The sequence below is a fragment of the Eucyclogobius newberryi genome, unplaced genomic scaffold (genome assembly GCF_026437365.1).
Source record: "Eucyclogobius newberryi isolate DKJ021-1_F unplaced genomic scaffold, fEucNew1.0.hap1 SCAF_404, whole genome shotgun sequence".
In the NCBI taxonomy this organism is placed as follows: domain Eukaryota; kingdom Metazoa; phylum Chordata; class Actinopteri; order Gobiiformes; family Gobiidae; genus Eucyclogobius; species Eucyclogobius newberryi.
The window spans coordinates 1-23,236 of NW_027316062.1; the positions used below are offsets into that span (position 1 = coordinate 1).

The 23,236-nt window shown below is 55.1% G+C and overlaps 1 protein-coding gene across 1 annotated transcript; it reads left to right on the forward strand.

Moving 5' to 3' along the window:
* Positions 1-6: 6 nt before the first annotated feature.
* On the forward strand, positions 7-18,113 carry LOC140379321 (uncharacterized). Its single transcript, XM_072464184.1, has 6 exons — positions 7-341; positions 2,563-2,738; positions 4,802-5,017; positions 13,284-13,453; positions 14,716-14,848; positions 17,901-18,113. Exons 1-6 carry the CDS (start codon positions 44-46, stop codon positions 18,108-18,110), a joined length of 1,203 nt encoding a protein of 400 aa, XP_072320285.1. The 5' UTR covers positions 7-43; the 3' UTR covers positions 18,111-18,113.
* The last annotated feature ends 5,123 nt before the right edge of the window (positions 18,114-23,236 follow it).

Genomic DNA, 23,236 nt, shown 5'->3' on the forward strand with positions numbered 1-23,236 from the left:
CGGAAGTAAACAAACCGGAGCCACGTGACGCTGCTCAGCTGTCATGGCGGACCGGCGCACCAACCGGAGCAAGAACCGGAGGGACGGAGGGCCCGAGGATCAGGACCAGGACGGGACCGGCACCAGAAACCCTATGCCCGGGGCTGAGCCGCTCCACCACCGTGCTTTGCGGAGCTCCGGTCCTCCCGGTCCTCCCGGTCCTCCCGGTCACCGGAGGAAGCTGGTGCTTCACATTGACCTGAACAACACGGTGCTGGTGTCGGACGCGGTCACGGGGCACGGGACCGTGGCGGCGCTGGACGGGTTTCTGTCTGGAGTCACGTGGGGACGCATGGACAAAGGTATGAGACTGTCCTCCTGCTGGTGCTAGAGTCATACTTATGGACGCAGTGAGTTTCAGGTCAGTGGCAGTAGCTCAGTGGATGGCTCATGTAGTCTCTCCTCAGGTCAGTGGCAGTAGCTCAGTGGATGGCTCATGTAGTCTCTCCTCAGGTCAGTGGCAGTAGCTCAGTGGATGGCTCATGTAGTCTCTCCTCAGGTCAGTGGCAGTAGCTCAGTGGATGGCTCATGTCGTCTCTCCTCAGGTCAGTGGCAGTAGCTCAGTGGATGGCTCATGTAGTCTCTCCTCAGGTCAGTGGCAGTAGCTCAGTGGATGGCTCATGTCGTCTCTCCTCAGGTCAGTGGCAGTAGCTCAGTGGATGGCTCATGTAGTCTCTCCTCAGGTCAGTGGCGGTGGCTCAGTGGATGGCTCATGTAGTCTCTCCTCAGGTCAGTGGCAGTAGCTCAGTGGATGGCTCATGTAGTCTCTCCTCAGGTCAGTGGCAGTAGCTCAGTGGATGGCTCATGTCGTCTCTCCTCAGGTCAGTGGCAGTAGCTCAGTGGATGGCTCATGTAGTCTCTCCTCAGGTCAGTGGCAGTAGCTCAGTGGATGGCTCATGTAGTCTCTCCTCAGGTCAGTGGCAGTAGCTCAGTGGATGGCTCATGTAGTCTCTCCTCAGGTCAGTGGCAGTAGCTCAGTGGATGGCTCATGTAGTCTCTCCTCAGGTCAGTGGCAGTAGCTCAGTGGATGGCTCATGTAGTCTCTCCTCAGGTCAGTGGCAGTAGCTCAGTGGATGGCTCATGTAGTCTCTCCTCAGGTCAGTGGCAGTAGCTCAGTGGATGGCTCATGTAGTCTCTCCTCAGGTCAGTGGCAGTAGCTCAGTGGATGGCTCATGTAGTCTCTCCTCAGGTCAGTGGCAGTAGCTCAGTGGATGGCTCATGTCGTCTCTCCTCAGGTCAGTGGCAGTAGCTCAGTGGATGGCTCATGTAGTCTCTCCTCAGGTCAGTGGCAGTAGCTCAGTGGATGGCTCATGTCGTCTCTCCTCAGGTCAGTGGCAGTAGCTCAGTGGATGGCTCATGTAGTCTCTCCTCAGGTCAGTGGCAGTAGCTCAGTGGATGGCTCATGTAGTCTCTCCTCAGGTCAGTGGCAGTAGCTCAGTGGATGGCTCATGTAGTCTCTCCTCAGGTCAGTGGCAGTAGCTCAGTGGATGGCTCATGTAGTCTCTCCTCAGGTCAGTGGCAGTAGCTCAGTGTATGGCTCATGTAGTCTCTCCTCAGGTCAGTGGCAGTAGCTCAGTGGATGGCTCATGTCGTCTCTCCTCAGGTCAGTGGCAGTAGCTCAGTGGATGGCTCATGTAGTCTCTCCTCAGGTCAGTGGCAGTAGCTCAGTGGATGCCTCATGTAGTCTCTCCTCAGGTCAGTGGCAGTAGCTCAGTGGATGGCTCATGTAGTCTCTCCTCAGGTCAGTGGCAGTAGCTCAGTGGATGGCTCATGTAGTCTCTCCTCAGGTCAGTGGCAGTAGCTCAGTGGATGGCTCATGTAGTCTCTCCTCAGGTCAGTGGCAGTAGCTCAGTGGATGGCTCATGTAGTCTCTCCTCAGGTCAGTGGCAGTAGCTCAGTGGATGGCTCATGTAGTCTCTCCTCAGGTCAGTGGCAGTAGCTCAGTGGATGGCTCATGTAGTCTCTCCTCAGGTCAGTGGCAGTAGCTCAGTGGATGGCTCATGTCGTCTCTCCTCAGGTCAGTGGCAGTAGCTCAGTGGATGGCTCATGTCGTCTCTCCTCAGGTCAGTGGCGGTGGCTCAGTGGATGGCTCATGTAGTCTCTCCTCAGGTCAGTGGCGGTGGCTCAGTGGATGGCTCATGTAGTCTCTCCTCAGGTCAGTGGCAGTAGCTCAGTGGATGGCTCATGTAGTCTCTCCTCAGGTCAGTGGCAGTAGCTCAGTGGATGGCTCATGTAGTCTCTCCTCAGGTCAGTGGCAGTAGCTCAGTGGATGGCTCATGTAGTCTCTCCTCAGGTCAGTGGCAGTAGCTCAGTGGATGGCTCATGTAGTCTCTCCTCAGGTCAGTGGCAGTAGCTCAGTGGATGGCTCATGTAGTCTCTCCTCAGGTCAGTGGCGGTGGCTCAGTGGATGGCTCATGTAGTCTCTCCTCAGGTCAGTGGCAGTAGCTCAGTGGATGGCTCATGTAGTCTCTCCTCAGGTCAGTGGCAGTAGCTCAGTGAATGGCTCATGTAGTCTCTCCTCAGGTCAGTGGCGGTGGCTCAGTGACCGGCCCTCTCTGCGTCCTCCTTGCCCTGGAGCGGTCAGCTTCTTCTCTCAGTTCGGTCGCACTCCGGGCTTCACCTCGTCGTCGTCAGGGCGACGGTTCAGGGCGTCGCTGGAGGAACATCTGGAGCTTCTGCGTTGGCCGGACGACGCTGAGGTAACGACACAACGCTCCATTTGAAGTATAATATACTTACAATACAGTCATCTTCAAAACACTTTTAGTTCTAGTTATATTCTAGTGTATTTATGCAAATATCCAGTTTTAATCATGATTATTCGTGATATATCAGATACACGCAGTATCAGATACACGCAGTAACAGATACACGCAGTATCAGATACACGCAGTATCAGATACACGCAGTATCAGATACACGCAGTATCAGATACACGCAGTATCAGATACACGCAGTATCAGATACACGCAGTATCAGATACACGCAGTAACAGATACACGCAGTATCAGATACACGCAGTATCAGATACACGCAGTATCAGATACACGCAGTATCAGATACACGCAGTATCAGATACACGCAGTATCAGATACACGCAGTATCAGATACACGCAGTAACAGATACACGCAGTATCAGATACACGCAGTAACAGATACACGCAGTATCAGATACACGCAGTATCAGATACACGCAGTATCAGATACACGCAGTATCAGATACACGCAGTATCAGATACACGCAGTATCAGATACACGCAGTATCAGATACACGCAGTATCAGATACACGCAGTAACAGATACACGCAGTATCAGATACACGCAGTATCAGATACACGCAGTATCAGATACACGCAGTATCAGATACACGCAGTAACAGATACACGCAGTATCAGATACACGCAGTATCAGATACACGCAGTATCAGATACACGCAGTATCAGATACACGCAGTATCAGATACACGCAGTAACAGATACACGCAGTATCAGATACACGCAGTATCAGATACACGCAGTATCAGATACACGCAGTAACAGATACACGCAGTATCAGATACACGCAGTATCAGATACACGCAGTAACAGATACACGCAGTAACAGATACACGCAGTATCAGATACACGCAGTATCAGATACACGCAGTATCAGATACACGCAGTATCAGATACACGCAGTAACAGATACACGCAGTATCAGATACACGCAGTATCAGATACACGCAGTATCAGATACACGCAGTATCAGATACACGCAGTAACAGATACACGCAGTAACAGATACACGCAGTATCAGATACACGCAGTAACAGATACACGCAGTATCAGATACACGCAGTATCAGATACACGCAGTATCAGATACACGCAGTATCAGATACACGCAGTATCAGATACACGCAGTAACAGATACACGCAGTATCAGATACACGCAGTAACAGATACACGCAGTATCATATACACGCAGTATCAGATACACGCAGTATCAGATACACGCAGTATCAGATACACGCAGTATCAGATACACGCAGTATCAGATACACGCAGTAACAGATACACGCAGTATCAGATACACGCAGTATCAGATACACGCAGTATCAGATACACGCAGTATCAGATACACGCAGTATCAGATACACGCAGTATCAGATACACGCAGTATCAGATACACGCAGTAACAGATACACGCAGTATCAGATACACGCAGTATCAGATACACGCAGTATCAGATACACGCAGTAACAGATACACGCAGTATCAGATACACGCAGTATCAGATACACGCAGTAACAGATACACGCAGTAACAGATACACGCAGTAACAGATACACGCAGTATCAGATACACGCAGTATCAGATACACGCAGTATCAGATACACGCAGTATCAGATACACGCAGTATCAGATACACGCAGTATCAGATACACGCAGTATCAGATACACGCAGTATCAGATACACGCAGTATCAGATACACGCAGTATCAGATACACGCAGTATCAGATACACGCAGTATCAGATACACGCAGTATCAGATACACGCAGTATCAGATACACGCAGTATCAGTTGTTCCCTTGTCTTTTCTGATACATTTTGCTCAGAGGTGCAGTCATGCGCCCTCTGCTGGTGAGATGAGTCAACTTCAATTCATGTGGAATTAAAGCTACAACTGACAGAACATTTTGAATGATTTCTGATGAATAAAATCACAAACTCTCCCTCTGACCCTTGACCTCTGACCCTTGACCTCTGCCCTCTCTCTCAGGCAGACCCAGACTTGAGCGTTCGTGGCGAGGATGGCAGACTTTACCACTGGATTCTTCCATCGTTCTTTCAGCTTCTCATCGACTTGACTTCAGAAGGTTCAGATTTCGCCGTCGTGTTTCGGACCTTTGGGACGGATCTGCCTCGTGTTCTCCGCGCCGTGTCCAAGGTCCTGACGCACGGACACCCGCTGTTCTCCAACCTGCGCCAAGTCAAGGTAACCGCGGCAACCTGCGCCAAGTCGAGGTAACCGCGGCAACCTGCGCCAAGTCGAGGTAACCGCGGCAACCTGCGCCAAGTCGAGGTAACCGCGGCAACCTGCGCCAAGTCGAGGTAACCGCGGCAACCTGCGCCAAGTCGTGGTAACCGCGGCAACCTGCGCCAAGTCGAGGTAACCGCGGCAACCTGCGCCAAGTCGAGGTAACCGCGGCAACCTGCGCCAAGTCGAGGTAACCGCGGCAACCTGCGCCATGTCGGTCGAGGTAACCGCGGCAACCTGCGCCAAGTCGAGGTAACCGCGGCAACCTGCGCCAAGTCGAGGTAACCGCGGCAACCTGCGCCAAGTCGAGGTAACCGCGGCAACCTGCGCCATGTCGGTCGAGGTAACCGCGGCAACCTGCGCCAAGTCGAGGTAACCGCGGCAACCTGCGCCAAGTCGAGGTAACCGCGGCAACCTGCGCCAAGTCGAGGTAACCGCGGCAACCTGCGCCATGTCGGTCGAGGTAACCGCGGCAACCAGCGCCAAGTCGAGGTAACCGCGGCAACCTGCGCCAAGTCGAGGTAACCGCGGCAACCTGCGCCAAGTCGAGGTAACCGCGGCAACCTGCGCCAAGTCGAGGTAACCGCGGCAACCTGCGCCATGTCGGTCGAGGTAACCGCGGCAACCTGCGCCAAGTCGAGGTAACCGCGGCAACCTGCGCCAAGTCGAGGTAACCGCGGCAACCTGCGCCAAGTCGAGGTAACCGCGGCAACCTGCGCCAAGTCGAGGTAACCGCGGCAACCTGCGCCATGTCGGTCGAGGTAACCGCGGCAACCTGCGCCAAGTCGAGGTAACCGCGGCAACCTGCGCCAAGTCGAGGTAACCGCGGCAACCTGCGCCATGTCGGTCGAGGTAACCGCGGCAACCAGCGCCAAGTCGAGGTAACCGCGGCAACCTGCGCCAAGTCGAGGTAACCGCGGCAACCTGCGCCAAGTCGAGGTAACCGCGGCAACCTGCGCCAAGTCGAGGTAACCGCGGCAACCTGCGCCATGTCGGTCGAGGTAACCGCGGCAACCTGCGCCAAGTCGGTCGAGGTAACCGCGGCAACCTGCGCCAAGTCGAGGTAACCGCGGCAACCTGCGCCAAGTCGAGGTAACCGCGGCAACCTGCGCCAAGTCGAGGTAACCGCGGCAACCTGCGCCAAGTCGAGGTAACCGCGGCAACCTGCGCCAAGTCGAGGTAACCGCGGCAACCTGCGCCAAGTCGAGGTAACCGCGGCAACCTGCGCCAAGTCGAGGTAACCGCGGCAACCTGCGCCAAGTCGTGGTAACCGCGGCAACCTGCGCCAAGTCGAGGTAACCGCGGCAACCTGCGCCAAGTCGAGGTAACCGCGGCAACCTGCGCCAAGTCGAGGTAACCGCGGCAACCTGCGCCATGTCGGTCGAGGTAACCGCGGCAACCTGCGCCAAGTCGAGGTAACCGCGGCAACCTGCGCCAAGTCGAGGTAACCGCGGCAACCTGCGCCAAGTCGAGGTAACCGCGGCAACCTGCGCCAAGTCGAGGTAACCGCGGCAACCTGCGCCATGTCGGTCGAGGTAACCGCGGCAACCTGCGCCAAGTCGAGGTAACCGCGGCAACCTGCGCCAAGTCGAGGTAACCGCGGCAACCTGCGCCAAGTCGAGGTAACCGCGGCAACCTGCGCCAAGTCGAGGTAACCGCGGCAACCTGCGCCATGTCGGTCGAGGTAACCGCGGCAACCTGCGCCAAGTCGAGGTAACCGCGGCAACCTGCGCCAAGTCGAGGTAACCGCGGCAACCTGCGCCAAGTCGAGGTAACCGCGGCAACCTGCGCCATGTCGGTCGAGGTAACCGCGGCAACCTGCGCCAAGTCGAGGTAACCGCGGCAACCTGCGCCAAGTCGAGGTAACCGCGGCAACCTGCGCCAAGTCGAGGTAACCGCGGCAACCTGCGCCAAGTCGAGGTAACCGCGGCAACCTGCGCCAAGTCGAGGTAACCGCGGCAACCTGCGCCAAGTCGAGGTAACCGCGGCAACCTGCGCCAAGTCGAGGTAACCGCGGCAACCTGCGCCAAGTCGAGGTAACCGCGGCAACCAGCGCCAAGTCGAGGTAACCGCGGCAACCAGCGCCAAGTCGAGGTAACCGCGGCAACCTGCGCCAAGTCGAGGTAACCGCGGCAACCTGCGCCAAGTCGAGGTAACCGCGGCAACCTGCGCCAAGTCGAGGTAACCGCGGCAACCTGCGCCAAGTCGAGGTAACCGCGGCAACCTGCGCCAAGTCGAGGTAACCGCGGCAACCTGCGCCAAGTCGAGGTAACCGCGGCAACCTGCGCCAAGTCGAGGTAACCGCGGCAACCTGCGCCAAGTCGAGGTAACCGCGGCAACCTGCGCCAAGTCGAGGTAACCGCGGCAACCTGCGCCAAGTCGAGGTAACCGCGGCAACCTGCGCCAAGTCGAGGTAACCGCGGCAACCTGCGCCATGTCGGTCGAGGTAACCGCGGCAACCTGCGCCATGTCGGTCGAGGTAACCGCGGCAACCTGCGCCATGTCGGTCGAGGTAACCGCGGCAACCTGCGCCAAGTCGAGGTAACCGCGGCAACCTGCGCCAAGTCGAGGTAACCGCGGCAACCTGCGCCAAGTCGAGGTAACCGCGGCAACCTGCGCCATGTCGGTCGAGGTAACCGCGGCAACCTGCGCCATGTCGGTCGAGGTAACCGCGGCAACCTGCGCCAAGTCGAGGTAACCGCGGCAACCTGCGCCAAGTCGAGGTAACCGCGGCAACCTGCGCCAAGTCGAGGTAACCGCGGCAACCTGCGCCAAGTCGAGGTAACCGCGGCAACCTGCGCCATGTCGGTCGAGGTAACCGCGGCAACCTGCGCCATGTCGGTCGAGGTAACCGCGGCAACCTGCGCCAAGTCGAGGTAACCGCGGCAACCTGCGCCAAGTCGAGGTAACCGCGGCAACCTGCGCCAAGTCGAGGTAACCGCGGCAACCTGCGCCATGTCGGTCGAGGTAACCGCGGCAACCTGCGCCAAGTCGAGGTAACCGCGGCAACCTGCGCCAAGTCGAGGTAACCGCGGCAACCTGCGCCATGTCGGTCGAGGTAACCGCGGCAACCTGCGCCAAGTCGAGGTAACCGCGGCAACCTGCGCCAAGTCGAGGTAACCGCGGCAACCTGCGCCAAGTCGAGGTAACCGCGGCAACCTGCGCCAAGTCGAGGTAACCGCGGCAACCTGCGCCAAGTCGAGGTAACCGCGGCAACCTGCGCCAAGTCGAGGTAACCGCGGCAACCTGCGCCATGTCGGTCGAGGTAACCGCGGCAACCTGCGCCAAGTCGAGGTAACCGCGGCAACCTGCGCCAAGTCGAGGTAACCGCGGCAACCTGCGCCAAGTCGAGGTAACCGCGGCAACCTGCGCCAAGTCGAGGTAACCGCGGCAACCTGCGCCATGTCGGTCGAGGTAACCGCGGCAACCTGCGCCAAGTCGAGGTAACCGCGGCAACCTGCGCCAAGTCGAGGTAACCGCGGCAACCTGCGCCAAGTCGAGGTAACCGCGGCAACCTGCGCCATGTCGGTCGAGGTAACCGCGGCAACCTGCGCCAAGTCGAGGTAACCGCGGCAACCTGCGCCAAGTCGAGGTAACCGCGGCAACCTGCGCCAAGTCGAGGTAACCGCGGCAACCTGCGCCAAGTCGAGGTAACCGCGGCAACCTGCGCCAAGTCGAGGTAACCGCGGCAACCTGCGCCAAGTCGAGGTAACCGCGGCAACCTGCGCCAAGTCGAGGTAACCGCGGCAACCTGCGCCAAGTCGAGGTAACCGCGGCAACCTGCGCCATGTCGAGGTAACCGCGGCAACCTGCGCCAAGTCGAGGTAACCGCGGCAACCTGCGCCAAGTCGAGGTAACCGCGGCAACCTGCGCCATGTCGGTCGAGGTAACCGCGGCAACCAGCGCCAAGTCGAGGTAACCGCGGCAACCTGCGCCAAGTCGAGGTAACCGCGGCAACCTGCGCCAAGTCGAGGTAACCGCGGCAACCTGCGCCATGTCGGTCGAGGTAACCGCGGCAACCTGCGCCAAGTCGAGGTAACCGCGGCAACCTGCGCCAAGTCGAGGTAACCGCGGCAACCTGCGCCAAGTCGAGGTAACCGCGGCAACCTGCGCCAAGTCGAGGTAACCGCGGCAACCTGCGCCATGTCGGTCGAGGTAACCGCGGCAACCTGCGCCAAGTCGAGGTAACCGCGGCAACCTGCGCCAAGTCGAGGTAACCGCGGCAACCTGCGCCAAGTCGAGGTAACCGCGGCAACCTGCGCCAAGTCGAGGTAACCGCGGCAACCTGCGCCAAGTCGAGGTAACCGCGGCAACCTGCGCCAAGTCGAGGTAACCGCGGCAACCTGCGCCAAGTCGAGGTAACCGCGGCAACCTGCGCCAAGTCGAGGTAACCGCGGCAACCTGCGCCAAGTCGAGGTAACCGCGGCAACCTGCGCCAAGTCGGTCGAGGTAACCGCGGCAACCTGCGCCATGTCGGTCGAGGTAACCGCGGCAACCTGCGCCAAGTCGAGGTAACCGCGGCAACCTGCGCCAAGTCGAGGTAACCGCGGCAACCTGCGCCATGTCGGTCGAGGTAACCGCGGCAACCTGCGCCAAGTCGAGGTAACCGCGGCAACCTGCGCCAAGTCGAGGTAACCGCGGCAACCTGCGCCAAGTCGAGGTAACCGCGGCAACCTGCGCCAAGTCGAGGTAACCGCGGCAACCTGCGCCATGTCGAGGTAACCGCGGCAACCTGCGCCAAGTCGAGGTAACCGCGGCAACCTGCGCCATGTCGGTCGAGGTAACCGCGGCAACCTGCGCCAAGTCGAGGTAACCGCGGCAACCTGCGCCAAGTCGAGGTAACCGCGGCAACCTGCGCCAAGTCGAGGTAACCGCGGCAACCTGCGCCAAGTCGAGGTAACCGCGGCAACCTGCGCCAAGTCGAGGTAACCGCGGCAACCTGCGCCATGTCGGTCGAGGTAACCGCGGCAACCTGCGCCAAGTCGAGGTAACCGCGGCAACCTGCGCCAAGTCGAGGTAACCGCGGCAACCTGCGCCAAGTCGAGGTAACCGCGGCAACCTGCGCCAAGTCGAGGTAACCGCGGCAACCTGCGCCAAGTCGAGGTAACCGCGGCAACCTGCGCCAAGTCGAGGTAACCGCGGCAACCTGCGCCAAGTCGAGGTAACCGCGGCAACCTGCGCCAAGTCGAGGTAACCGCGGCAACCTGCGCCATGTCGAGGTAACCGCGGCAACCAGCGCCAAGTCGAGGTAACCGCGGCAACCTGCGCCAAGTCGAGGTAACCGCGGCAACCTGCGCCATGTCGGTCGAGGTAACCGCGGCAACCTGCGCCAAGTCGAGGTAACCGCGGCAACCTGCGCCAAGTCGAGGTAACCGCGGCAACCTGCGCCAAGTCGAGGTAACCGCGGCAACCTGCGCCAAGTCGAGGTAACCGCGGCAACCTGCGCCATGTCGGTCGAGGTAACCGCGGCAACCTGCGCCAAGTCGAGGTAACCGCGGCAACCTGCGCCAAGTCGAGGTAACCGCGGCAACCTGCGCCAAGTCGAGGTAACCGCGGCAACCTGCGCCAAGTCGAGGTAACCGCGGCAACCTGCGCCAAGTCAAGGTAACCACTCCGAACGCACGGCTCTAATCACAGCAGTTGCCTCGGTGGATAAAAAGTGAAATGGTCTGATTAAGTGGTCAAAGATATTGACAAAGAAAGTCACAAATGACTTAGAACATAAAAAAATGAACTAGATTTGGTTCTAACAGAGTTTGAACACAAAGATTTGTACTGGTCAAAGAAACGATTCATGTGTTTGCCATGTCCCAAACTCACAAACCACTCTGAGGGAACCCATGTCCCAAACTCCCAAACCACTCTGAGGGAACCCATGTCCCAAACTCACATGTCCCTTATGACATACGTTTCATTCTCATCATCAGAAGCACATTTCTGTAAAACACGTGCAATTTCATCTATAATTCAATTGATTTTTTATCCTCTTTGACATACATAAGGGATCTACAGTCACAGTCCTTAAAGGGGATCTACAGTCCTTAAAGGGATCTACAGTCCTTTAAGGGGATCTACAGTCCTTAAAGGGGATCTACAGTCCTTAAAGGGGATCTACAGTCCTTAAAGGGGATCTACAGTCCTTAAAGGGGATCTACAGTCCTTAAAGGGGATCTACAGTCACAGTCCTTAAAGGGGATCTACAGTCCTTAAAGGGATCTACAGTCACAGTCCTTAAAGGGGATCTACAGTCCTTAAAGGGGATCTACAGTCACAGTCCTTAAAGGGGATCTACAGTCCTTAAAGGGGATCTACAGTCCTTAAAGGGGATCTACAGTCACAGTCCTTAAAGGGGATCTACAGTCAGTCCTTAAAGGGATCTACAGTCCTTAAAGGGGATCTGCAGTCCTTAAAGGGGATCTGCAGTCCTTAAAGGGGATCTGCAGTCCTTAAAGGGATCTACAGTCACAGTCCTTAAAGGGGATCTACAGTCCTTAAAGGGGATCTACAGTCCTTAAAGAGGATCTACAGTCCTTAAAGGGGATCTACAGTCCTTAAAGGGGATCTACAGTCCTTAAAGGGGATCTACAGTCATTTAAGGGGATCTACAGTCACAGTCCTTTAAGGGGATCTACAGTCACAGTCCTTAAAGGGGATCTACAGTCACAGTCCTTAAAGGGGATCTACAGTCACAGTCCTTAAAGGGGATCTACAGTCCTTAAAGGGATCTACAGTCACAGTCCTTAAAGGGGATCTACAGTCACAGTCCTTAAAGGGGATCTACAGTCCTTAAAGGGGATCTACAGTCCTTAAAGGGGATCTACAGTCCTTAAAAGGGATCTGCAGTCCTTAAAGGGGATCTACAGTCCTTAAAGGGGATCTACAGTCCTTAAAGGGGATCTACAGTCACAGTCCTTTAAGGGGATCTACAGTCACAGTCCTTAAAGGGGATCTACAGGCACAGTCCTTAAAGAGGATCTACAGTCCTTAAAGGGGATCTACAGTCCTTAAAGGGGATCTACAGTCACAGTCCTTAAAGGGGATCTACAGTCACAGTCCTTAAAGGGGATCTACAGTCACAGTCCTTAAAGGGGATCTACAGTCAGAGTCCTTAAAGGGGATCTACAGTCCTTAAAGGGGATCTACAGTCCTTAAAGGGGATCTACAGTCCTTAAAGGGGATCTACAGTCCTTAAAGGGGATCTACAGTCCTTAAAGGGATCTACAGTCACAGTCCTTAAAGGGGATCTACAGTCACAGTCCTTAAAGGGGATCTACAGTCCTTAAAGGGGATCTACAGTCACAGTCCTTAAAGGGGATCTACAGTCACAGTCCTTAAAGGGGATCTGCAGTCCTTAAAGGGGATCTGCAGTCCTTAAAGGGGATCTACAGTCCTTAAAGGGGATCTACAGTCCTTAAAGGGGATCTACAGTCACAGTCCTTAAAGGGGATCTACAGTCCTTAAAGAGGATCTACAGTCCTTTAAGGGGATCTACAGTCCTTTAAGGGGATCTACAGTCCTTTAAGGGGATCTACAGTCACAGTCCTTTAAGGGGATCTACAGTCACAGTCCTTAAAGGGGATCTACAGTCACAGTCCTTAAAGGGGATCTACAGTCACAGTTCTTAAAGGGGATCTACAGTCCTTAAAGGGGATCTACAGTCCTTAAAGGGGATCTACAGTCCTTAAAGGGGATCTACAGTCTTTAAAGGGGATCTACAGTCCTTTAAGGGGATCTACAGTCCTTTAAGGGATCTACAGTCTTTAAAGGGGATCTACAGTCACAGTCTTTAAAGGGGATCTACAGTCACAGTCCTTAAAGGGGATCTACAGTCCTTAAAGGGGATCTACAGTCACAGTCCTTAAAGGGGATCTACAGTCGTTAAAGGGGATCTACAGTCCTGTCTTTAAAGGGATCTACAGTCCTTTAAGGGGATCTACAGTCTTTAAAGGGATCTACAGTCTTTTAAGGGGATCTACAGTCCTTTAAGGGGATCTACAGTCCTTTAAGGGGATCTACCGTCTCAGTCCTTTAAGATAAGATAAGGGGATCTACAGTCACAGTCCTTAAAGGGGATCTACAGTCTTGTCTTTAAAGGGATCTACAGTCCTTTAAGGGGATCTACAGTCTTTAAAGGGGATCTACAGTCTTTAAAGGGGATCTACAGTCCTTAAAGGGGATCTACAGTCCTTAAAGGGGATCTCACCCTGTCGTGCTTCTTCCTCAGCTGGGCGTGGACATGTCTCCTGGAAAGATCCGCTGCAGTGGACGAGGCGTGGTTCTGACCCGGGCCCAGGACCGAGTGTCGTCTGTGGGTCGAGAGGACGGAGCCCGAATGCTCTACACGATCTTCAGCTCCGCACAGGGAATCTCAGGCTTCCAGGACCACTTTGACTGGTACGAGCTCACTACTGCCCCTGCTGGCCCCTGCTGGTCCCTGCTGGTGTGGGCACTTCCTGCTGGTGTGGGCACTTCCTGCTGTTGTGGGCACTTCCTGCTGGTGTGGGCACTTCCTGCTGTTGTGGGCACTTCCTGCTGGTGTGGGCACTTCCTGCTGGTGTGGGCACTTCCTGCTATTGTGGGCACTTCCTGCTGGTGTGGGCACTTCCTGCTGGTGTGGGCACTTCCTGCTGTTGTGGGCACTTCCTGCTGGTGTGGGCACTTCCTGCTGGTGTGGGCACTTCCTGCTGTTGTGGGCACTTCCTGCTGGTGTGGGCACTTCCTGCTGGTGTGGGCACTTCCTGCTGTTGTGGGCACTTCCTGCTGGTGTGGGCACTTCCTGCTGTTGTGGGCACTTCCTGCTGGTGTGGGCACTTCTGCTGGTGTGGGCACTTCCTGCTGGTGTGGGCACTTCCTGCTGGTGTGGGCACTTTGCTTTTATGATGCTATCGCCACGTTTGGACCAGATTTAAGGGTTTCAGATTCAAAATGGGTTGAAGCTGAAAAGACTTAATATTTTTTTGTCTTGGGGGGTTGAACCTACATTTCGTCTTTTTGTTGCTTTGAAGCTTCAATAAATCGTTGTGTCAGTCATTGTTTTGAAATGCTAAAAAACTCTCTCAGCAACGAGCATTAGAACAACATTAGGCGGCTGGTGCGGCGCGGAGCACGCGGAGTGTGTACGGGGGAGCACGGCGCACCGCGGCCCGTGCGCGCACCGCGTAGTGTGATCACGGCGCTCAGTGGCCTGTGCGAGGGAGCACCCGCCCCGCTCCCCGCGCCCTGGACCATGTGGATGGAGTAAACAAACATGCAGTGACATTATTTGGAGAATTCATAACTTCTACTGATAAACAGACCAAAGGATGTTCAGGGACTAGAGGTGAAGCAGGTCCATCAAGACATGAGGGGGAGGGGCCAGAACATGAGGGGGGAGGGGCCAGAACATGAGGGGGAGGGGCCATAACATGAGGGGGAGGGGCCAGAACATGAGGGGGAGGGGCCATAACATGAGGGGGAGGGGCCATAACATGAGGGGGAGGGGCCAGAACATGAGGGGGAGGGGCCAGAACATGAGGGGGGAGGGGCCAGAACATGAGGGGGAGGGGCCAGAACATGAGGGGGAGGGGCCATAACATGAGGGGGAGGGGCCAGAACATGAGGGGGAGGGGCCAGAACATGAGGGGGAGGGGCCGCTCACTCCTTCTCTCTTCTCGTAGGTGGGCCGCTCACTCCTTCTCTCTCATTGGTGGAAAGCCTTTCTGGATCGACCCGTTCGACCTCGACGTTCATCACATTTTCATCGACGACAACATTCGTCCAAAAGACCAGGACTCGATCGTCCACCCCATGGTCCGTCTGTGTCTGTGTCTCAGGTCTTCTTGTGTGTCTCAGGTCTTCTTGTGTGTCTTAGGTCTTCTTGTGTGTCTTAGGTCTTCTTGTGTGTCTCAGGTCTTCTTGTGTGTCTTAGGTCTTCTTGTGTGTCTCAGGTCTTCTTGTGTGTCTTAGGTCTTCTTGTGTGTCTCAGGTCTTCTTGTGTGTCTCAGGTCTTCTTGTGTGTCTTAGGTCTTCTTGTGTGTCTCAGGTCTTCTTGTGTGTCTTAGGTCTTCTTGTGTGTCTCAGGTCTTCTTGTGTGTCTTAGGTCTTCTTGTGTGTCTCAGGTCTTCTTGTGTGTCTTAGGTCTTCTTGTGTGTCTCAGGTCTTCTTGTGTGTCTCAGGTCTTCTTGTGTGTCTTAGGTCTTCTTGTGTGTCTCAGGTCTTCTTGTGTGTCTTAGGTCTTCTTGTGTGTCTCAGGTCTTCTTGTGTGTCTCAGGTCTTCTTGTGTGTCTTAGGTCTTCTTGTGTGTCTCAGGTCTTCTTGTGTGTCTTAGGTCTTCTTGTGTGTCTCAGGTCTTCTTGTGTGTCTTAGGTCTTCTTGTGTGTCTCAGGTCTTCTTGTGTGTCTTAGGTCTTCTTGTGTGTCTCAGGTCTTCTTGTGTGTCTTAGGTCTTCTTGTGTGTCTCAGGTCTTCTTGTGTGTCTCAGGTCTTCTTGTGTGTCTTAGGTCTTCTTGTGTGTCTCAGGTCTTCTTGTGTGTCTTAGGTCTTCTTGTGTGTCTCAGGTCTTCTTGTGTGTCTTAGGTCTTCTTGTGTGTCTCAGGTCTTCTTGTGTGTCTTAGGTCTTCTTGTGTGTCTCAGGTCTTCTTGTGTGTCTCAGGTCTTCTTGTGTGTCTTAGGTCTTCTTGTGTGTCTCAGGTCTTCTTGTGTGTCTTAGGTCTTCTTGTGTGTCTCAGGTCTTCTTGTGTGTCTCAGGTCTTCTTGTGTGTCTTAGGTCTTCTTGTGTGTCTCAGGTCTTCTTGTGTGTCTCAGGTCTTCTTGTGTGTCTCAGGTCTTCTTGTGTGTCTCAGGTCTTCTTGTGTGTCTCAGGTCTTCTTGTGTGTCTTAGGTCTTCTTGTGTGTCTCAGGTCTTCTTGTGTGTCTCAGGTCTTCTTGTGTGTCTCAGGTCTTCTTGTGTGTCTTAGGTCTTCTTGTGTGTCTCAGGTCTTCTTGTGTGTCTTAGGTCTTCTTGTGTGTCTCAGGTCTTCTTGTGTGTCTCAGGTCTTCTTGTGTGTCTCAGGTCTTCTTGTGTGTCTTAGGTCTTCTTGTGTGTCTCAGGTCTTCTTGTGTGTCTCAGGTCTTCTTGTGTGTCTCAGGTCTTCTTGTGTGTCTTAGGTCTTCTTGTGTGTCTTAGGTCTTCTTGTGTGTCTCAGGTCTTGTGTGTCTCAGGTCTTCTTGTGTGTCTCAGGTCTTCTTGTGTGTCTTAGGTCTTCTTGTGTGTCTCAGGTCTTCTTGTGTGCCTTAGGTCTTCTTGTGTGTCTCAGGTCTTCTTGTGTGTCTCAGGTCTTGTGTGTCTCAGGTCTTCTTGTGTGTCTCAGGTCTTCTTGTGTGTCTTAGGTCTTCTTGTGTGTCTTAGGTCTTCTTGTGTGTCTCAGGTCTTCTTGTGTGTCTCAGGTTTTCTTGTGTGTCTCAGGTCTTCTTGTGTGTCTTAGGTCTTCTTGTGTGTCTCAGGTCTTCTTGTGTGTCTTAGGTATTCTTGTGTGTCTCAGGTCTTGTGTGTCTCAGGTCTTGTGTGTCTCAGGTCTTCTTGTGTGTCTCAGGTCTTGTGTGTCTCAGGTCTTGTGTGTCTCAGGTCTTCTTGTGTGTCTCAGGTCTTCTTGTGTGTCTCAGGTCTTCTTGTGTGTCTCAGGTCTTGTGTGTCTCAGGTCTTCTTGTGTGTCTTAGGTCTTCTTGTGTGTCTCAGGTCTTCTTGTGTGTCTCAGGTCTTCTTGTGTGTCTCAGGTCTTCTTGTGTGTCTCAGGTCTTCTTGTGTGTCTTAGGTCTTCTTGTGTGTCTCAGGTCTTCTTGTGTGTCTCAGGTCTTCTTGTGTGTCTCAGGTCTTCTTGTGTGTCTCAGGTCTTCTTGTGTGTCTTAGGTCTTCTTGTGTGTCTCAGGTCTTCTTGTGTGTCTCAGGTCTTCTTGTGTGTCTCAGGTCTTCTTGTGTGTCTCAGGTCTTCTTGTGTGTCTCAGGTCTTCTTGTGTGTCTCAGGTCTTCTTGTGTGTCTTAGGTCTTCTTGTGTGTCTCAGGTCTTCTTGTGTGTCTTAGGTCTTCTTGTGTGTCTCAGGTCTTCTTGTGTGTCTTAGGTCTTCTTGTGTGTCTCAGGTCTTCTTGTGTGTCTTAGGTCTTCTTGTGTGTCTCAGGTCTTCTTGTGTGTCTCAGGTCTTCTTGTGTGTCTCAGGTCTTCTTGTGTGTCTCAGGTCTTCTTGTGTGTCTTAGGTCTTCTTGTGTGTCTCAGGTCTTCTTGTGTGTCTTAGGTCTTCTTGTGTGTCTTAGGTCTTCTTGTGTGTCTCAGGTCTTCTTGTGTGTCTCAGGTCTTGTGTGTCTCAGGTCTTCTTGTGTGTCTTAGGTCTTCTTGTGTGTCTCAGGTCTTCTTGTGTGTCTCAGGTCTTCTTGTGTGTCTCAGGTCTTCTTGTGTGTCTTAGGTCTTCTTGTGTGTCTCAGGTCTTCTTGTGTGTCTCAGGTCTTCTTGTGTGTCTCAGGTCTTCTTGTGTGTCTCAGGTCTTCTTGTGTGTCTCAGGTCTTCTTGTGTGTCTTAGGTCTTCTTGTGTGTCTCAGGTCTTCTTGTGTGTCTTAGGTCTTCTTGTGTGTCTCAGGTCTTCTTGTGTGTCTCAGGTCTTGTGTGTCTCAGGTCTTCTTGTGTGTCTCAGGTCTTCTTGTGTGTCTCAGGTCTTCTTGTGTGTCTCAGGTCTTCTTGTGTGTCTCAGGTCTTCTTGTGTGTCTTAGGTCTTCTTGTGTGTCTCAGGTCTTCTTGTGTGTCTTAGGTCTTCTTGTGTGTCTCAGGTCTTCTTGTGTGTCTCAGGTCTTGTGTGTCTCAGGTCTTCTTGTGTGTCTTAGGTCTTCTTGTGTGTCTCAGGTCTTCTTGTCGTCCGGTGGGACAGAGACTCGTTCGTCTTCGTCCTCTGAGCTTCTCGATCTGTGTCTCGTCCAAAACGACCTGCTTCAGGCCATTTCGGACCCTCAATACTTCACCCAGCGAGTTCAGACGTGTGCCGCCAACTACCAACGCAACCAAGGGCCCCCCGGGCCCCGAGTCCAGAGCCCGGGCCCCGAGTCCAGACCCTGAGCCGTCCACCCAGTCCAGAGCCCGTGCCCCCGAGTCCAGATTCCGGGTCCCCCGAGTCCAGATTCCGGGTCCCCCGAGTCCAGATTCCGGGTCCCCCGAGTCCAGATTCCGGGCCCCCCGAGTCCAGAGCCCGGGCTCCCCGAGTCCAGAGTCCAGAGCCCGGGCTCCCCGAGTCCAGAGTCCAGAGCCCGGGCTCCCCGAGTCCAGAGCCCGGGCCCCCCGAGTCCAGAGCCCGGGGTCCCCCGAGTCCAGAGCCCGGGGCCCCCCGAGTCCAGAGCCCGGGCCCCCCCGAGTCCAGAGCCCGGGCCCCCCCGAGTCCAGAGCCCGGGGTCCCCTGAGTCCAGAGCCCGGGGTCCCCCGAGTCCAGAGCCCGGGGTCCCCCGAGTCCAGAGCCCGGGGCCCCCCGAGTCCAGAGCCCGGGCCCCCCCGAGTCCAGAGCCCGGGCCCCCCCGAGTCCAGAGCCCGGGCCCCCCCGAGTCCAGAGCCCGGGGTCCCCTGAGTCCAGAGCCCGGGGTCCCCCGAGTCCAGAGCCCGGGGTCCCCCGAGTCCAGAGCCCGGGGCCCCCCGAGTCCAGAGCCCGGGCCCCCCCGAGTCCAGAGCCCGGGCCCCCCCGAGTCCAGAGCCCGGGGCCCCCCGAGTCCAGAGCCCGGGCCCCCCCGAGTCGGGACTCAACACTGGACTCGTGGGTTGAATGCAGTAGACTTGGGTCTTTAACAGACGTGTCCAGACAGGCTCCTCCCACAAACACAGGCTCCTCCCACAAACAGAATAGACTTGATCATAAATGTGATTTTAGACGTTTGTTCAAGATTGATTTATTTATTTTGTGTTTTTATTGTTCGACCTCAAACAGAAGGTTTTATATTTATGACGTTTCTTATTTCTCTTTGGATCAAATAAAACAAATATCACAATATTCTGCTTCATCTTATTCTAAGATCCTGTTCCACATCAGCTGCTCCTCCTGCTCCTCCTCCTCCAGCTCCTGCTCCTCCTCCTCCTCCAGCTCCTCCTCCAGCTCCTGCTCCTCCTCCTCCAGCTCCTGCTCCTCCTCCAGCTCCTCCTCCTCCTCCAGCTCCTCCTCCTGCTCCAGCTCCTCCTGCTCCTGCTCCTCCTCCAGCTCCTCCTCCTGCTCCTGCTCCTCCTCCAGCTCCTCCTCCTGCTCCAGCTCCTCCTGCTCCAGCTCCTGCTCCTCCTCCTGCTCCTCCTGCTGCTCCTCCTGCTCCTGCTCCTCCTCCTGCTCCTCCTCCTGCTCCAGCTCCTGCTCCTGCTCCTGCTCCTGCTCCTCCTGCTCCTCCTCCTGCTCCTGCTCCTCCTCCAGCTCCTCCTCCTCCTCCAGCTCCTGCTCCTCCTCCAGCTCCTCCTCCTGCTCCAGCTCCTCCTGCTCCTCCTGCTCCAGCTCCTCCTGCTCCAGCTCCTGCTCCTCCTCCTGCTCCTCCTGCTCCTCCTCCTGCTCCTCCTCCTGCTCCTCCTCCTGCTCCAGCTCCAGCTCCTGCTCCTGCTCCTGCTCCTCCTGCTCCTCCTCCTGCTCCTGCTCCTCCTCCAGCTCCTCCTCCTCCTCCAGCTCCTGCTCCTCCTCCAGCTCCTCCTCCTGCTCCAGCTCCTCCTGCTCCTGCTCCTCCTCCAGCTCCTCCTCCTGCTCCTGCTCCTCCTCCAGCTCCTCCTCCTGCTCCAGCTCCTCCTGCTCCAGCTCCTGCTCCTCCTCCTCCTGCTCCTGCTCCTGCTCCTCCTCCTGCTCCTCCTCCTGCTCCAGCTCCTCCTCCTGCTCCTGCTCCTCCTCCTGCTCCTGCTCCAGCTCCTGCTCCAGCTCCTCCTGCTGCTCCTCCTCCTGCTCCTCCTCCTGCTCCTCCTGCTCCTCCTCCTGCTCCAGCTCCTCCTGCTCCTCCTCCAGCTCCTCCTCCTGCTCCAGCTCCTCCTCCTGCTCCTCCTCCAGCTCCTCCTCCTGCTCCTCCAGCTCCTCCTGCTGCTCCTCCTGCTCCTCCAGCTCCTGCTCCAGATCCTGCTCCTCCTCCTGCTCCAGACCAGACCAAGAGCTGCTGCTCAGACCCTCCTCCGAGGGAGGGGAACCGGTTCTACGGGAGGAGAACCATCGAGTCGACTTAACGACAGTGAGAACATCATGTCACTCGAGGCCTGAGCTGTGGAGACTCCTGTAACTCCTGCTCACAGCAGGTCCTAAAAGCTCCATAAAAAGCTTTCAACTGGTTCAAAATGCAGCAGCAAGATTACAACAGGAACTAAAAGAAGAGAGCACATTACGCAGGTGCTGAAGTCTCTTCACTGGCTCCCCGTCGAGTCTAGAATCACATTTAAAATTCTACTCTTGACCTACAAAGCCATAAATGACATGGCCCCATCCTACCTCAAAGATGCTATAGAACATAGGTGTCAAACTCTGGCCCACGGGCCAAATCCGGCCCGCCAGACGTTTTAATCCAGCCTGCCGAACATTTCAAATTTATATTTAAAAAAAAAAAATATATATATATATATATTTTACATCGATTCATAGAACCGTAATTACATCCTTAACCGTTTTTATCGCTAAAACTACGCGTCACACAATGCCGCTGGTGGCTGCCCCTCCCCCACGGGGCTCTGCTGCACTGCTGTGTGAGCTGCCCCTCCCCCACGGGGCTCTGCTGCACTGCTGTGTGAGCTGCCCCTCCCCCACGGGGCTCTGCTGCACTGCTGTGTGAGCTGCCCCTCCCCCACGGGGCTCTGCTGCACTGCTGTGTGAGCTGCCCCTCCCCCACGGGGCTCTGCTGCACTGCTGTGTGAGCTGCCCCTCCCCCACGGGGCTCTGCTGCACTGCTGTGTGAGCTGCCCCTCCCCCACGGGGCTCTGCTGCACTGCTGTGTGAGCTGCCCCTCCCCCACGGGGCTCTGCTGCACTGCTGTGAGGGAGAAGTGCACTTGAAGCACTTCTGAGCAAAAGTTTAGTGGTGAGTCAGTTCAGGTGAACAGAGAACTACAGACGTGGAAATGTTATTTAGAACATTTAAATGTTTTTTTATATCTTGAGAAGTTTATTTTGTTCTAAAGTCACATGTTTATCTCTGTAGAACTGTAGATCATCTCTGAAGTTGTAATGACATAAACTGAAGCTCAGAGTAGGTGAAATGACACTTGTTTTTCTAAATACATTTCAGTTTATGAGAACAAACATTTTGTCATTTTTTTAATCGATCCAGTAATTACTTCAAAACAGCGTTGGCTTTATAAAGATATTTATGTCTTATATTTGTAATAGTTTTATGTTTTTACATTATTTTCGGCCCGCGACCCAAATGAGTTTGACACTGAATCTAGAACCATCTCATCCAAACAGAGCTCTTCACTCTCTAAATGCTGACCTTCTGGTGGTCCCAAGAGTCTCTAAAAGCACAGTAGGAGGTAGAGCCTTCTGGTGGTCCAAGAGTCTCTAAAAGCACAGTAGGAGGTAGAGTCCTGTCCTTGTTAAAGAGGCGACACAGTCTCTTCATTTAAGACCAGGATTAAAACGTTCCTCTTTAAATGACTTATGTTCAGGCCAGTTAGGAACAGAAATATAAAGCTACAGTTTCAGCTCCGCTGCCCTAGCAGCAACTCTGGGGGAAGTATGAGCTCTGTCCTCTGATAAACACTTCTTCTATCAAACTATATTTCATATTTAATTTCACTTCTTCTTCTCTCACTTCCTGTCGAGAGTGAAACAGACACATCCATGATGTGGATCCAGATGATGAGAAACTGAAAGAACCGGTTCTCTTCCTGAAGAACTGTCTCTCTCTCCTTCATGTGGAACTCCTCCAGGTTTTGTAGTGTTTCCTGCAGAGGGAGGAGCTAAGGACAGAGGGAGGAGCTAAGGACAGAGGGAGGAGCTAAGGACAGAGGGAGGTGCTAAGGACAGAGGGAGGAGCTGAGGGAGGAGCTAAGGACAGAGGGAGGAGCTAAGGACAGAGGGAGGAGCTAAGGACAGAGGGAGGAGCTAAGGACAGAGGGAGGTGCTAAGGACAGAGGGAGGAGCTGAGGGAGGAGCTAAGGACAGAGGGAGGAGCTAAGGACAGAGGGAGGAGCTAAGGACAGAGGGAGGAGCTAAGGACAGAGGGAGGTGCTAAGGACAGAGGGAGGAGCTGAGGGAGGAGCTAAGGACAGAGGGAGGAGCTAAGGACAGAGGGAGGAGCTAAGGACAGAGGGAGGAGCTAAGGACAGAGGGAGGTGCTAAGGACAGAGGGAGGAGCTGAGGGAGGAGCTAAGGACAGAGGGAGGAGCTAAGGACAGAGGGAGGAGCTAAGGACAGAGGGAGGAGCTAAGGACAGAGGGAGGTGCTAAGGACAGAGGGAGGAGCTGAGGGAGGAGCTAAGGACAGAGGGAGGAGCTAAGGACAGAGGGAGGAGCTAAGGACAGAGGGAGGAGCTGAGGGAGGAGCTAAGGACAGAGGAAGGACCTTTTGTACCTTAAGTCTTGTTTTCTCTTAAATTTGAACATGAAGATTACAGTGTGTAATACCGTGTCATTCCAGCAGAGGGCAGAGGGCGTCCGTGTTTGAGAGAGAGAGAGAGAGAGAGAGGGAGGGAGAGGGAGGGGTGCGGTGGAGCAGACTCGGTGTTTCTCTTCTGCCGCGGAGAGCGTCAGTGCCGCCGCGATCACCGCCTGCGTGTCCGCGCTGTGCCGCTCCAGTGCCGCTCCTGTGCCGCTCCAGTGCCGCTCCTGTGCCGCTCCAGTGCCGCTCCTGTGCCGCTCCAGTGCCGCTCCTGTGCCGCTCCAGTGCCGCTTCTGCTTTGAGGATGTAATGTTCAAACTAACGGAGCTGCGCCGCGCGTCAGGAGCGTTTGCGCCGCGCGTCAGGAGCGTTTGCGCCGCGCGTCAGGAGCGTTTGCGCCGCGTGTCAGGAGCGTCTGTGCCGCGCGTCAGGAGCGTCTGCGACACGAGGTAAGGCGCCAGACTCTGGGGTTGAAGGTTCGTCTGCGCACGAGGGCGAGAGCGCACTTTGGGACGCGTTCTGACGCGTGCGTTTGCGCAGAATGATGCGTCAAATCCACGCGTTTGGTTCCACTTTGTTTGCGCCGCGGTCAGAGAAAGATCTGGTCATTTCTGCGTCTCCAGCCGCGCCGCTCACGCGTCTTTGACGTTCTCTTCACGTTC

Excerpts from the sequence above, each read along its gene's own strand:
- LOC140379321 (XM_072464184.1), top strand. The coding sequence starts at position 44 with ATGGCGGACCGGCGCACCAACCGGAGCAAGAACCGGAGGGACGGAGGG. Across the intron at positions 5,018-13,283 it reads CCAACCTGCGCCAAGTCAAG|CTGGGCGTGGACATGTCTCC; the intron begins GTAACCGCGGCA and ends CTTCTTCCTCAG. Across the intron at positions 14,849-17,900 it reads ACTCGATCGTCCACCCCATG|GTCTTCTTGTCGTCCGGTGG; the intron begins GTCCGTCTGTGT and ends TGTGTGTCTCAG.